The sequence below is a fragment of the Geosmithia morbida genome (genome assembly GCF_012550715.1).
Source record: "Geosmithia morbida isolate 1262 chromosome Unknown scaffold_22, whole genome shotgun sequence".
NCBI lineage: Eukaryota > Fungi > Ascomycota > Sordariomycetes > Hypocreales > Bionectriaceae > Geosmithia > Geosmithia morbida.
Genome location: NW_023336209.1, coordinates 24,353 through 39,564, shown reverse-complemented (window position 1 = coordinate 39,564; position 15,212 = coordinate 24,353). Strand labels below are relative to the sequence as shown.

The window sequence follows — 15,212 nt, the reverse complement described above, 5'->3', positions numbered from 1 at the left end:
AAAAAAAATGATGTTCTACCCCGTAATCATGGAAGTCTTTCACTCTCTAATAATATTACTCCTCTCGTAACATGGTACGGTGAAGTCCAAGAAAAAAAAAATCCTTTTTCTAATGGACCCCACAGAAAATTTTGATTTTTTTCTTCGTTTCTGCCCTTTTTTTTTCTGCCAAGGCGGTGAAGCGAACCTCTCGGAAAACGTATAAATTGACGTCCTCCCTCCCCCCCATTTGATTTTCTTTTCTTCTTTTCTTCTTCACGTCGACAATACTTCAGTATGTCCCCCCCCCCCTTTTTCTTTACCTTATTGGCAACACACGGCACATGTCTTCATGTCCATGCTCGTCTCATTGCTTCTCCCTTCCAGAGAGAGAAAGAGAGAGAGAGAGAGGATTGTACTGACAACTTCGCAGGAGAATCATTTCTATAGTATTCGACCCACTCTTGGTTCCCTAAAAGAGCCACAGAACTCACCCTGGTTGATGAGTGCATATCCTCGGTACCCTAGAGTGAAAATCTCCCCCGGTCCTCTCGAACTGTCCGAAAGGATGGCGGCGTTGGGTCCTTGCGTTCCCTCGCGGGAAACGAGGCTCTCGCTTGTATAGAGATGGTATTATGGGCTGCCCTTGCAGTCTCACTTGATGATCTCGACCCTGTCTGCGGTCTGCCTTCGGGCGTGCGGATGGGGTGGGTACCGATGGACGTCTGACAGGTGTCTTTTTTATTCTTTTTCATTGCAATCTGAGGCTTGTCCTTGGATGTGAAGGAAGGGTCTTCTGTTCTACAACCTTTTTCTATACAAGGCATGTATATAGATGTATATATGCACATGCACCTTTCTGTAGAACACGTCATGTTTCCTATCTCTGGTAGTCTAGTCTTGTCAATATTGCTCAAGTATCGCCCCGTCTCTTGCTTGACTTTGCCGACTTCTCATCTCCGTCTGTTTCGTGACACCAGAGTCTTGTTACCGGCACGCCATCACCACAAATGCATCGTAACCCAGTATCGGGCCTCATTATACAACCTATCTGAGACATCGCATCACTATATGACTCAGGGAATCCAACACGTCAACCATGGCAAAACCAAACCAACCAACCAACCCCCCCCAACATATGACTTTAAGAAAACATGAAATCATCACAAATGACCAGAACTGTATTGATAGTCAAGAAAAAAAAAAGACTTGAAAACTTGGAAGAGCATGAGCAGAAAAAAAGGGGGAGGGAAAAAGAACAATGACGCAGATTTGGAAACCGAAAAAAGAAAAAATATATATATGTATAATGACACGCAGGCATCGGACAGATCAAACAGAAAACGCCCGCCCAGACGTCCCCCTACCGATCGTCCTGAAATCCTGCCTCCCAGCAGCGATATATCGTCCGTCCGCGCCCATGACGTCGAACCTCTCCACCCCCATGGCGTCGGACATGTACCCGCTGAACCAGAAGCCGATGATGACGACGAGGTACGTCAGGACGAGGATGCTCCCCTTGAAGTAGTTGCTCTTCCCCTCGCTGTACACGTAGCTGAGCAGGAAGACGCACAGGATCGTCGTCACCATGTCCCACTGCGGGAAGAGCAGCGTGAACGAGTACATGCCCACGTCCGCGCCCGCCGGGATGCCCGTGTACAGCGCCGTGAAGAGGACCAGGCACGGGATCTGGAGGAGGCACACCTGCAGCGCGTAGGCCGATCCGATCTCCATCGATAGGGCAATGTTGCCGTTCATCGCGAACGAGATGGCGTTCTGTGAGGGTCGGTCAGTGAGGGGGGGATGAGAAGAAGGAGAGAAGACGGGAAGAACAGGAGAGGGAAGGGGAAAGAAAGAGTCAAGAGAAAAAAAGAAGGAAGAAAAAGACATACCAAAAACTCTGTAGTATTAGGCACAAGCGCAAAGAGCGTGATGCCCAAAAACTTCTGATCAATCGCCACGCTCTCCAGAACGACGTCCACAGTGTCCACCAGGATCTCGGCGATGATGGCGTACAAGATCGTGGCACCCAGCAGGATGACCGAGCTCTTGGTGCGACTCCAGTTGGGCGCGTCGTGTCCGCCGTGACCGCCGCCCTGAGCGGCGGCCGTCACCTCCGCAGCCGAAGACTCGTTCTCCTCGTTGGCGCCGGCCTTGGACGGGGCCCTGTTGGAAGACGCGAGGGGTGCCTGGTGCACGTTGGATGGCTTGCGGGCCGTGCGCTGCTCGCGCTGCTCGCGCGAGACGTAGGTGGCTGCCGTGGCAGCAATCTCGGTGAACTGCCGGATCAGGCTCGAGCTCTCAGCCTCGCTGAGACCGGGGACTTGGTACTTGGACCGGGCCGCCGTCGCGGTAGCGGCCTCGTCGCCATCCTTGGGCGGGACGACGTGGGGCGTCGGGATCGGGGCACCGCCGTTGGGGTCTTGGCTCCCGGCGGCGGCGCGGGCGGCGACTGCTTCGGCCGACGAGTGGGGTAGGCCGGCCTGCTTGAGGGAGTAGCCCAGGATGCGTCTGTACACGTTGGAGTCGCGGATGTCGCTGCCGGTGCTCTCGCCCGCGGCCCCGGCCGGGGTCTGGGCCTGGTGGGACGGCTGGCCAGCTGGACCCGGCAAGCGGGCCACGGCCGCCTGGGCGTGCTGCTGCGGCTGCTGCTGCTGATGATGATGGCTATGATGCTGCAGGTGCTCCTCGTGGCGCTTCTCCTCGACCTCGGCGTTCCAGATGACGGCCGCGTGGGTGCGCAGGGTGAACCAGAGGCCGATCAGGTACGACAGGAACAGCATGGTGGCGGCCAAGAAGCAGTACGGCCTGACGGCCTCCAGGTAGAACCTGTCGTTGAGGGCCGGCTCCTGAGAGAAGTAGCAGCGGCGGCAGTCCCTGGCACCGCCCCGGCCCGTGTCGACGTCGTCCACCGGGTAGTCGTCGCAGTCGAGGCAGTTGAGCTCGTGGGTCCCGTAGATCTGGTAGAAGAGCGTCGGGCTGAAGGCACCGACGGCGGCAAAGAGCAGCATGGTCGACGTGACACCGGCCGACCTGGCGTTGAAGCGCTGCGTCTTGCGCTTGAGGGCGCCGAAGCACATGGAGATGCCCGGGAGGAGGAGGACGCCGGCAAAGATGCTGCCGATGATGCTGCCCTCGACGAGGGGCGCCTTGCCCTGGGTCAGGGCGACGCAGTACAGGAAGACCTCGACGATGGTGGCGAAGAAGGCGTTGATGGCGGCACCGAGACCCATGGACGACTGGGCCGAGATGGACGCGACGGCCTGTCCGATGAAGTAGGCCAGCGGGATGATGGACAGCAGGCCGCCGCAGAAGAGGAAGGCCGGCGACGTGACGGGGCTGTCAACGTCCAGCAGCCTGTCCAGGACGAGCCAGTCGAAGATGACAAAGATGACGACGGCCATGAGGTTGATGAGGAAGATGTTGGTGCCGTCAATCGTGTACTTCCAGTACTTGGAGCCCACGGCGCGGTACGTGCACAGCAGGATGGTCGAGTCGGGGGCGTGGCGGGAGCGCGGGTAGCCGGCGTCGGTCTCGAAGGACAGGGCCAGCGGGTGGCGACGGAGGTGGTCGAACAGCAGCATGGTCAGCTTGCCCATGGGGATCCAGAAGACGAGGAACCAGCAGATGACGGACACGACGAGCAGCGAAGGCGTGATGAGGAAATAGAAGAAGACAAAGAAGATGACACGGCCAACGTTCCACTCGCCGCGGCCAAAGAGGCGGCGCTTCGTCTTGGGGCCCTCGTCGGATCCTCCGCTCTGGCCGCGCCACGTCCGGCCGAGCAGGCCGTCCGTCTCGCTGGCATCAGAGTCGATGCTCCTCCGGGACCGTCCCACGATGGAGCGTTGGGTCGGGGCACTGTTGTCGGGGCCGAAGAAGAGGCGGCCGTACTCGAGGTCGCCCTGCTGCCACTGCTCGTACTCGGAAACGCTCCGGCCCTGGTCGCGGTCCTCGTCCAGGTAAGCCTCGTCCAGCTCGAGGCGGACGAGCCTGCCGAAGGGATACAGGAGGTACGTGGCCAGGCCCCAGAGGACGCGGCCGTACTCCCTCCCGCTCGGGGAGGCGGCGAAGAGGAGACAGACGACGGCGCCGATGGCGGCCAGCAGGGCCATCCACCAGCCAAAAACGAGGGACCAGACGAGGTTGAAGAGGAGGAGCCAGTTGCTCACGTGGCCGCCGGGGGAGGAGTGGATGTCAGCCTGGGCAGACGCCTGGATGGAGCGGTCCTTCTTGTAGAGTGCAGGCTTCCAGACGCGGATACCAAAGGGGTGGGTCTGGTTGATGGCCTGCTGGCGGTCCTTGAGGGTGAAGCTCTCGGCTTCGCTGATGTCGCTATCGGAGTCGCAGTCGAGGTGATCCTCGAGGTCAAGCTCCTCGTCCTCGTCGAGGTCATCGTCGCCGTCGTGGTTGTCGTCGTCTCCTGCGCTGGTCTCCTGCTCGCGCACCTCGTTATCGGCTTGGCGTGAGTCGGCCTCGGGTTCGCGGGAGTGCACGTGCGACAGGCTGGGCGGGGCGGCGGGGCGGCGGCGGCCGGTGCTGTAGCCTGGGTTTGCGTCCCGTTCTCGCATGATCTCGGCAACGACGTCGGCCTCGACCTCGTCCTGATCATCGTCGGCCGAGAAGACGGCGCCGCGGTGGGGCGTCTTGGTGGACATCCTGCGCGTCAGAGGAGGCTTTCTCGACCGGCTGTACGAAGCGCTCCTGTTGTAGGAAGGGATCTGGGGAGATGCGGGCGGCTGTGTCGGTCGCGTCCCCGAAGGTCGGGGAGTGGTGGGTGGCTGGGGAGTGCGGCTGCCAGACGGAGTTGGGTTCTGTATCGATCCTGGATATCGACGAGAAAAGAGAGAGCGGAACAGGAGGTTAGCCTATCATCTTGCCATTCCCCCAAAGATATGCATGTCCAGCCTAGACAGACGGCGTGGGAAGAGACGCTCGAGACTTACCGTATCCCTCGGGTCTCAGCCGGGCAGCATCTTGGCTGCCGGAGAGCGAGGGGGTCGACTGCTGAGAGGGCTGCTGAGAAGGCGGCTGCTGCTGTTCCTCGCCCGCCTGGTCCTCGGGTCGGGAGGGACCCATGATGCCTGTCTGTTCAGGTGGAGAAGGCGTGGTCGAGTTGCATATCACGGCAGGGCGGTGGCAAGCGATGAGAGCGTGCGTCCCGTCTCCTAACGGTTCTCGCTACTGGAACTTGGAGAGGGACGAGAAGATGTCTGGCTATCGGTGCTTGTACATGTAGGAATGCATAAGCAAACCGAGGAGAGTCACAGAAAGGAGAGGGGTGAGGTCGATGGTGAGCCTCGGACCGCAGAGCAAGACAGCACACCCAGAAGTCTAGGACAAGAAAGATCTCCAGACAGGAGGGGATGGAATGGAAAAGGACGGAGAAGAGTAAGAGTCGTTCGAGAACGAGAGGGGGTGAGGGAACGGGCCGGTTGATGGCTGGCCCTTTTTTTTTGGGGGGGGGGGGAGGTAGGAGAGACGTAGGCGAGGAGGAAAGGTGCTGTTGATGGGAGCTGAAGTTACGCGGTAGGTCAGTGATTAGCTGTCAGTAGCGCTGCCATAGTCTAGATTAATTCCCAGGCCTTCCATACTAGTAGCAATATTGGCACTCGTATTGATACCGTATTGCCATGGACCGCACCGTAGCACACTCCGTACGGGGGGGTACCACTCAGCCTCTAGAGGTGACCGGTTACAGCGACGAATACAGCGGCTGGTGGGCTGTAGGTAACATCTACAAGCGCTACGGGAGTACATGCGATGTCACGCCTGTCCGCTATCCTCGGCCCCAGACTCCATATTGTTTGATTGCAGAGCCCCAGTATCCAGTAATCGAGGTGGGAAGAAGTGCAGCCAGACTCTAGGATCGCGCGTTATTATCATCGTCCATCGAATTTGCCGTATTTACGGATATATAATATCTGCATTACTTCTGACAGTTTCGTACTATTACTCCACTCCACCTCTTCTCCCTCTTGAACCTCCAGCATGTTGCATGTACATGCAACCTTCTGCTAATCAACCATACCACCTGTCGCGCTCGTGATGCTCCAACATTTCTCCCATTTGTCAGGTCGGCCCCCTCCACTCTCTCATCCCCCTCTCCTACCTCTCTGCTTGTCTTCCTCCTCGTCATGACGCAGATAGATATGGGTCTGTCAGCAGGGTCGCATGCCACTCCTCTCCTCTCTCCCTCTCTCACTCTCACTCTCTCTTCTCCTTCTTCTCCTCGTCCTTCTTCTTTTTCTCCTTCTTCTTCCTTTTCTCCTTCTTCTTCTCAGCGCATGTCTTGATGCACGAGATGAGACAGTACCACGAGTATGGCAATACGGCATGGTTGTGCTGAGAGCAGCATAACTGCCTCATGTCGACAACAATCTCGATTCGGCGAGATCAAACGTTCCCTGTTCTTCCCCATGCAGGATGGCCCGCTGGTGCGCTTCATTTAGCGTCAAAAGCTTGCCGCGTCAAAGACTGCCGACGCGATCCAGATGACCAGGGCTGTTCACCACTAGCCTCTAGGACTCTACGAGTACGGGCAGGTAATATCATTATCATACCTGTACGGTATACGGAGTACAGGTGAGGCACGTTCCGTGCTCCGTATCCGTACGTGCACGGCACGGTACCACGTCGTACGCGTGTTGCGGATTCGTACGTGACACTCCAACGTCATACTTGGTTGGGTCCGGATTCACCGGGCTGGTTTCTCGGTGGCAGTGGCAGTAGTAATACCCGTGGAATATCATTGCATGCAAAGGTTGTGCTGTCGAGAGATGACAGTCTGTCGTACGAGTACGAGTCGGCCCTTGTTCTGATCATCTGCAGCATGCACGAGTAATATAGGTACAGCCCTCCATGTAAAAACGTATTTTAAAAAAAAACCCATGATATCTGGTCATGATAAAAACCTCAATAGCCATAGGTCACCGCTTCCCGGTACCATAGCAGCCTTGTCACCCCTCCACGTAACACATTTTTCTTACCTGCGTATTCCACCTGTGCACTTCACCTGTGTACTTGGTCTGTGAGCTTCGCCTGTGAGCTTCGCCTTGCGTGTCTCTCTGATGGATGCCACATGATTTTTCCCCGTCTACGCCTATGCCCTCCAATATTGCGACATCCTCAGTCTTTTGTTCTGGTAATGTTGGTAGTGCATGTACACATGATAGACGCTGCTCGGTCAACTGACGTCCCCTTCACACCATGCACGTCTAACGGAGGGCGGAGGGAAGAAAGCGACTCAGATAACCACACATCAAGATTGATGTCGATATTCTCATCGAGATAAACAAGTCATCGCAGATGTGTAAACCATAACCATCCCCATCAGTTCAGACTTAATCCTCTTGCCTTCTTCCATCTTCCCCCGTAGCTCTCTCTACCTATAGGGTGGGTGGGTTTTGGGTTTTGGTTCGCGGTGGTGGTATTGAGATTAGTGGAGGCGTATCGGAACCGGTAAAATGTGTCTTCCGATGGCCTGGTTCCTGCCGAGCATTTGCCTGCGACCACGGCGGCTTACGATGCAGCTGCAGCCTTCAGCTCCATCATTGACCCGGGCCACGACAGCGGCCAGATTGCCAACCACAACGACTGCTTCAGAACCATCCCAACGACTTCCCGTCACCACCACGCCACCCACCTACCCCCCTCCTTCTCCGTCGTCGACACGAGAGCAGAACAGACAACAGCCTCACCCGACAATACCCCCTGCCAGTGGCAGAAGAACCGCCGCGATGGCGCTCGACGAGTACTACCACAACAAGATCGAGGCCATGAAGCTCGAGATCCTCAAGGGCCAGGCCGCCCTGCGTCGGCTCGAGGCCCAGCGGAACGACTACAACTCGCGCGTCCGCCTCCTGAGGGAGGAGCTCGGTCTCCTCCAGCAGCCTGGCTCTTATGTGGGCGAGGTGGTCAAGGTGATGAGTACCAAGAAGATCCTCGTCAAGGTGCACCCCGAAGGCAAATACGGTGCGTCATCTGCGGCCCCACCATTCACTGCTTCCTGATAATACCTTTCCGGTCGTGGCTGTCCATGGTTGAGGGAAATCTGACTGACATCCATCTTAGTCGTCGACGTGTCGGACAATGTCGACGTTGGCAAGCTGACGCCCGGAAAGCGTGTGACGCTCCTGTCGGACAGCTACAAGCTCGAGAAGCTCCTCCCTTCATCGGTCGACCCTCTAGTATCGCTCATGATGGTGGAGAAGGTGCCGGACAGCACATACGACATGATCGGAGGACTGGATCAGCAGATCAAGGAGATCAAGGAGGTGATCGAGCTCGGTCTGAAGCACCCCGAGCTCTTCGAGTCGCTGGGCATCGCGCAGCCCAAGGGCGTGCTCCTGTACGGCCCGCCCGGAACGGGCAAGACGCTCCTGGCCAGGGCGGTGGCGCACCACACGGCGTGCAAGTTCATCAGGGTGTCTGGGTCGGAGCTGGTGCAGAAGTACATTGGCGAAGGTAGCCGCATGGTGCGTGAGCTCTTCATCATGGCGCGCGAGCACGCCCCGTCCATCATCTTCATGGACGAGATCGACAGCATCGGCTCCTCCCGCGTGGAGGGCTCCTCGGGCGGCGACTCCGAGGTGCAGCGCACCATGCTGGAGCTGCTCAACCAGCTCGACGGCTTCGAGCCCACCAAGAACATCAAGATCATCATGGCCACCAACCGCCTCGACATCCTCGACCCGGCCCTGCTCCGTCCGGGCCGGATCGACCGCAAAATCGAGTTCCCCCCGCCCAGCATCGAGGCCCGCGCCGACATCCTGCGCATCCACAGCCGCAAGATGAACCTGACGAGGGGCATCAACCTCACCAAGATTGCCGAGAAGATGAACGGCTGCTCCGGCGCCGAGCTCAAGGGCGTGTGCACAGAGGCCGGGATGTACGCCCTCAGGGAGAGGAGGGTCCACGTCACCCAGGAGGACTTTGAGCTGGCCACGGCCAAGATCCTCAACAAGCACGACGACAAGGAGGTGTCGCTCGGCAAGTTGTGGAAGTAGAAGACGAAGGCGGGAGGTCGCACTGTATAGACAGACATTCACCAGACTACGATACAAATGCCCAACAAGTTGGAATGCATGCCGGCCTCGGGTAGAGGACAATACACTTGTACATTTCCATCATGGTGTGTTTTCTTGCCCATGTCCCACTACGAAACCATCCGACCGTTCCTCTGCACCCTCCTCATGCTATGCTGCTACGACTTAACTCATAGAACATCTAATTCTCATGCCACAACACCCCTCCCCCCCCCCCCCCACCTCCCACCTCTAATGTCTCATGCCACTATAAATCGCAAGAAAAGCTCATGATACCTCGCAGACCACCCGTCACTTCCTGACCTCGCCCTGAGGCACCGTCATGCCATGCATACCCCTATAATTTGCCTTCTCAGCAGGTTTCCACCCATTCCTGACCAGGACGTCCCTGTCCTCCAGCTCAAAGACCTTGACGTGCAGGGGACGGCAGCACTTGATCATCTCGGCCTCGCTGTCTTCTCCGAAGCCCCAAGCCGAGAGGTCACCACCAGGGCAGGTGCCTTTTGTCCTGTCAGAGAATAGGATAGCAACGGATGAAAGGGTAGGAGAAGAATGATGATGGCATAAGGATAAGAGGAAAGAAGAGGAAAGAAGAGGAAAGAAGAGGAAAGAAGAGGAAAGAAGAGGAAAGAAGAGGAAAGAAGAGGAAAGAAGAGAGAGAGAGAGAGAGAGAGAGAACATACTCAGAGCCATCAACAAATCCTGCTCGGCAAGAAACTCGAGCTCATCAGCCTCATCGGCCGGACAGGGACTCATAAAATATCTCCCCCTCTCATCCAGCCCGGTGACCTGGAAGATGTTGATGACGTCGTGGACGTCGGACTCGACGAGGCCGTGGGGGGCGACGGCCCTGACGAGGTTGGAGTGGCAGTGGAAGTCGTACTGGGCGTCCTGGCTCAGGACGGCGTTGATGTAAGGGTCGCACCGGGTACCCAGGAGGTCGTGGCACCTGGCGCCGTTGGCGTCCTTGCCGTACTGGGGGCCCAGGGTGTCGCGGATGATGGTGGCCAGGGGACGCATGTAGGGCAGGACGGACCACAAGCGGTCGTGGGTGGTCAGGTGGGAGGCATGGAGCTGGCGGGTGCGGCTGGCCCAGAAGCGTTCGCGGGGGTTATGAAGATTCCAGATGTTTAGGTCTCCTATTTTTGGGGGGGCGGACGGGGAGGGCGGGGGGCGGTGGTTGGTTTTCACGTCAACTTCTAGATTCTTCTCCTTTTTTTTTAAAAAAAAATAAAAAAATAAGAAAACAAAAAAATAAAAAAATCTTGTCCTCTCATTTCAGAAAAGAAGGATCTCCTGCCTTTCCTCAAATTCTACCAACTCCATCTTTCTGCTAAACGATACTGGGAAAGGAGTGTCCAGCGACATACCCACTTGAGGTCCCTCGGGTGTACTGATGTTCACGATACATCCGGCCGGAACTTTCCACGCCCTACCAGACCGGATGGGCAGGGTAAACTCCTCCACCAGAACGCGCGGAGCGGCCTGGATGGAGTCGTAGGCCTCCCTGTCCACCGTCAGGGGTGACCCGGCCGCCGATGGGAGGTAGGCTGGCACCGGGGCGGGAACGGTGTGGTTCTTGAAACGGTCTCCGGGGGTTAGCGATGTCATCGTACTCGTGTGTTGGTGGCCAGATGTATTGAACACGAAACGATTTCTTGGCGATGTATACGAAAGAGAGAGAATAGTACTATCAAGCAATAATCGAGGGGAAGGAGGAGAAGGAGAAGAAGGAGCGAGCTTCTGCTTTGTTTCCTCGGCCTCTTCCGAGCTTGGAGATGAAGGAAAAAAAAAAGACCCCGCGTACTCTGTCGTCGCAACAAAAGGCCCCTTCCGTCATCGGGGGGGCATGGGCACACCAAGAAGTGGAGTAGGAAGGAGATGTATAGATAGATAGAGGGGCATGGTAGGAGGGATGTTATCATCACCAGTATTATCTAGCAGTTCTTACAAAAGGTAAGAAGTGTACTGCTACTAATCATGCCGTGATTTGTTAAGCAGGTGGCTGTCGAGAATACATTTGAGAGATGGAGATTGATGCTAGAAAGATGGACAGTAGGGAAAAAGTTTGAAGTCATCACCAGGGTTTCTCTTCTTCTCTTCTTCTTCTCTCTTCCTCCCCCCCCCCCCCCCCCCCTTTTAAAGACCAGCTGCCTGATGCGGGGATAGACGTTATTGTACGGGCTCAAGTACCGATAAGCGATCCGTACAGAGAGATATACCAATCAATGACCAATAATCATACTGACCGAGTGGATGAGTGAGTGGGCGAAACATGCAGCCCAACAGAAACTACCAACAACGGTCTCAGTCCCCGACCAACGCAGAACGGATCTCATTGCTTCAATATCGATCACCTACGGAAGGGGACGAGGGAGAGACGCCGTCTACATCACCAAGCATAGAAAGAAAGATTGGAAAAATAATGAAGATGGAACATGGAAAATTCTCCGAGACTCATGCCGGGTCCCCTCTCTCCAAGCCGCGACACGCATGACGAGGCGCAAGGTATCGTGTATAATACGAAGGCACGTACATGTATATAATATATGTATATAATATATATATATATACATATATATATGTGTGTGTGCGTGCGTGCGTGCGTGTGTGTAGAAATGCAACAAGCAGAGGAGAAGTGAGAAGAAATGAAAAGAATACACGACTTGGAAAAAAAAAGTTCCGATGCTATTGCCGTACAGATGCAAGAAAAGGCAATCATGCCGTGCAGACGGAAGAATGTTCATGCAGCCATTCGCAACACTGATTTATTATGTGTGGTTTTTTTTTTTTTTGGTTCCGGAGCAGACCGGATACGATGTTACGCAGTATGGGAGAGGTATTATTCAACTGGTATACCAACGACCCAACTCTGCTATATTATTACTTGTCCTAACGGTGATAGTTCCTAATGGTGATAGTTTCCAATACCATGACGTGAAGACGTCTTATTAATAGGAGTAATATAGCATTCTCGTACTATCAATATTTGACACCCCCGGGTACCAGAATATCGTATGGAAGTCAACGCCATCCCCTTTCACCGAGCCACCGAAGCATGTGGACCTATATCATCACATGTTCCTGTATAGGACTGAGAATGGGAAGGAAAAATGTCGGAAGACCCCAGAGATAGTATAATGGAACCTATGCTATTACCGGATCCCTCCGGATTGTCAGAGAGAGATCTAATCGCTCTGGTAGAGGAAGAGAGTGTTGTATCGGAGGAAGAGCCCTTTTCGGCTCGGATTGAAGAATGGCTTGCTTTTTTTTCAAAGTTCGGTTCCCCAAATGGGGGAGGGGGCTATGCGTACATCATGCTATCAGGATTTGTAAGAGTACGAGTATGAGCATCTTACAAGTACTCTTTTTTTTTTCCCTTCTTTTTTTTTCTTTTTTCAGACCTGTGGGTATGGTCAAGTCTTTTTTTCTTCGTCTTCTTCTTCTTTACCTGTAACCCTTCTCTCTCTTGAGGAAAAAAAAAAGAAGAAAAAAAAAACAACGACAGATCTCGTGTGTGTGTGGGGGTCAGTCTTAAGGCCTTGTTGCTTGGTAAGAGTGTGGCATTCTATCACGGCTGGTATGAGACTTCTCAAGTAAGATCCTCTTGGCAGCGTCCCACCTTTGTCCTCCCTGGTGTTTGCATGTGTTGTGTGTGTATGTGCGTGTGTCTGCGCGTGTGTGCGTGCATCTGTGCATGTCTGCGCGTGCGTGCGCGTGTCTGGGTGAAGAGAGAGAAGAGAAAGCACATCATGATATATACTGAGTAATGATGACTGCTACTGCTACTACCATTGCCATCACTACCGCCTTCTCACGATGCGGGGATGTTGATCAGGACTGGTCTAGAATCTCCTCATACTTGACCGTGTGACTGACGGACCGACAATCATTAACGAGAAGGACAGTGTATGCCTGCGCAACTGAGTTTTCCGAGCACGATTTGTCTCCGATTTGTCTATCCGCGTCTCGGTACTTTATCAGTAGATACCGAGCGGTACTGTTTTAATGCTGCCAGGCAGACCCTGCTGTTGGGGGAGATGGATGTTGCCTATTACGGACTGTATCGTTGATTTTGATCGCGCTCTCTCTCTTTCATCTGTATCTCGGTCTGCGGGTATTCGCACCGCGGGTGAGTTGCCGGTTCCGCATGAGTGGAGGGGCGGGAGAGAAAGAGGAGAGGAGGAGGAAGAAAAAGGAAGGAAAGACAAGAAGAAAAAATCATTTTTTCTTCTTTCTTCTTTTCTTGATGGTTGGATGGATGGATTGATGAATGCATGTTGGGGAAGGGGAGGGGGGGGGGCGATCCATCAACAAGTCACGGACTGGCTGCTGCAGTGTNGGTGAGTTGCCGGTTCCGCATGAGTGGAGGGGCGGGAGAGAAAGAGGAGAGGAGGAGGAAGAAAAAGGAAGGAAAGACAAGAAGAAAAAATCATTCTAGGCTGTCTCTTCCTTGATTGATGGTTGGATGGATGGATTGATGAATGCATGTTGGGGAAGGGGAGGGGGGGGGGCGATCCATCAACAAGTCACGGACTGGCTGCTGCAGTGTAATATTAGCAAGCGGTGAAGAAAAAGAGATGGAGTGTAGATACTCGTTTTCGGGTTCCTTGGGTTGCTTTGAAGACGTTGATACCTTTGTATTCTTCAGGAGAGAGAGAGAGAGATAAGACTCTCAAACTAATCCAAGTACAGCTACTCAACCCGTACTCTGCGTAACCTCCTGTTAGGTGAAGCAAAAAGACTCACTCATGGTCACCTTGGCCCCCCCCCACTAGGCCAAGAGAAAAGGAGGCTCATAGCGACGTCATTTTCTGGTGTGTTCCACTCCTCCCCCCCCCCCTCCCCCCGGTAGCCAAGGTTGTTATGTCCTCAGGCACAGGGAACTTACACACATTCTATTCTTCATAGCCACTCGTATTAGTCGAAAATCTGTTAAGTGACCATGTGCGCTTGATGCTTAGAATGAAATGATAATGATAATCATCATCATCGTAATGAAAAATAACACACACCTACAAGTACATATACACACAACATACACACACACACACACACACCTACAAGTACATACACACACACACACACACACACACACACACACACACACACACACACACACAAACACCGGGAAAGGGAAAAAAAAAACCCACAGCAACAGCATCAGTACAGAGACTGGCACATATTCACTGGTAGACGTACGAGCACCGCTTCTAGACTCTAGTACTGGTATTAGTAGCACGCACCCATGTGATGGAGGGACGATCAGTTGGACGATGGAAGTTCTCGACCCTGTGGGACCAGACACCAGCAGCGTCATACCCTGCAAGCCGGAAGGGGGTAGCGGGGTGCTGTGACGTTTTCGCGGATGTGCAGTACCTCAGACCTCTCTCTGTACGAGTACGTATCTGTATTGGGCCGTGCAGAGAGGCCCTTCCTGTCTGCGACTCTGTCCCCCCTCGGACGGTGTTCACCTTCCGATACGGAAGTATCATGGAGGATCAAATCTCTGTAGTGTATTGCCGTGATCCCTATCACCCAGTCTTGATCAGATACCCTCCCCTCCCTCTTCTTCCGTCCTACTCGTATACATTCTTGCGGATAAAATTTTCTTCTTCTTCATCTCTCTACGGAGTAATCTGTACATACCCGTACGTACACTACCTACCTCCTCCACTCCACATCGTACTCTGCGTGTGTGGGTGGGGCACATGGAAAACGAAATGACGATGCTTGTCAGAGCCCTTCGAGCCCATTCACCCGTCAGTTTACACACGCACACACACACACACGCACACGCCCCCTCCTCCTTGGCCCTTGGTACGCCATAATACAACGTTTCTTGCGCGCCCCACCCCCACCCCTCCCCCTCCTCTAGCCGTCTATAGGGAAACTGCAGTAATACCGTTAAGCATCTGCAAGTTGAGGAACCTTTTTTGCCTGCTGCTGTTCTCTTTCGGCTTGTTCATCTCTCTTGTCTGAAATCCTGAACCGGATATTGTAGAGAGGGAGACGCTGTTGTACATTACGTGATGGTGATTCTGTCGGTAAGCGTCTGCCTCTCATACCCGTACTCGAGACAGTGACGAGGAAGGCGCAGATAGAGAGAGAGGAGAGAGAGGAGAGAGAGGAGAGAGAGGGAGAGAGGAGAGAGAGGGAGAGAGAGGGAGAGGGAGAGAGAGGGAG

The 15,212-nt window shown here is 54.5% G+C and overlaps 3 protein-coding genes across 3 annotated transcripts; 1 reads left to right on the top strand and 2 right to left on the bottom strand.

The window, feature by feature from the left end:
* Nucleotides 1–1,311: 1,311 nt before the first annotated feature.
* On the bottom strand, nt 1,312–5,058 carry GMORB2_4623 (Ca2+:H+ antiporter; the record flags this gene model as incomplete). The annotated part of the gene is made up of 3 exons (XM_035466597.1): nt 1,312–1,755; nt 1,872–4,804; nt 4,926–5,058. The coding sequence occupies 3 exons, from the start codon at nt 5,056–5,058 to the stop codon at nt 1,312–1,314; spliced, it is 3,510 nt and encodes a 1,169-aa protein (XP_035318145.1).
* A 2,660-nt stretch (nt 5,059–7,718) lies between these two features.
* GMORB2_4622 (26S proteasome regulatory subunit T6) lies at nt 7,719–8,987 on the top strand (the record flags this gene model as incomplete). The annotated part of the gene is made up of 2 exons (XM_035466596.1): nt 7,719–7,953; nt 8,053–8,987. 2 exons carry the CDS (start codon nt 7,719–7,721, stop codon nt 8,985–8,987), a joined length of 1,170 nt encoding a protein of 389 aa, XP_035318144.1.
* A 330-nt stretch (nt 8,988–9,317) lies between these two features.
* GMORB2_4621 (protein of unknown function (DUF1989)) lies at nt 9,318–10,637 on the bottom strand (the record flags this gene model as incomplete). The annotated part of the gene is made up of 3 exons (XM_035466595.1): nt 9,318–9,526; nt 9,710–10,165; nt 10,397–10,637. The coding sequence occupies 3 exons, from the start codon at nt 10,635–10,637 to the stop codon at nt 9,318–9,320; spliced, it is 906 nt and encodes a 301-aa protein (XP_035318143.1).
* Nucleotides 10,638–15,212: the final 4,575 nt, after the last annotated feature.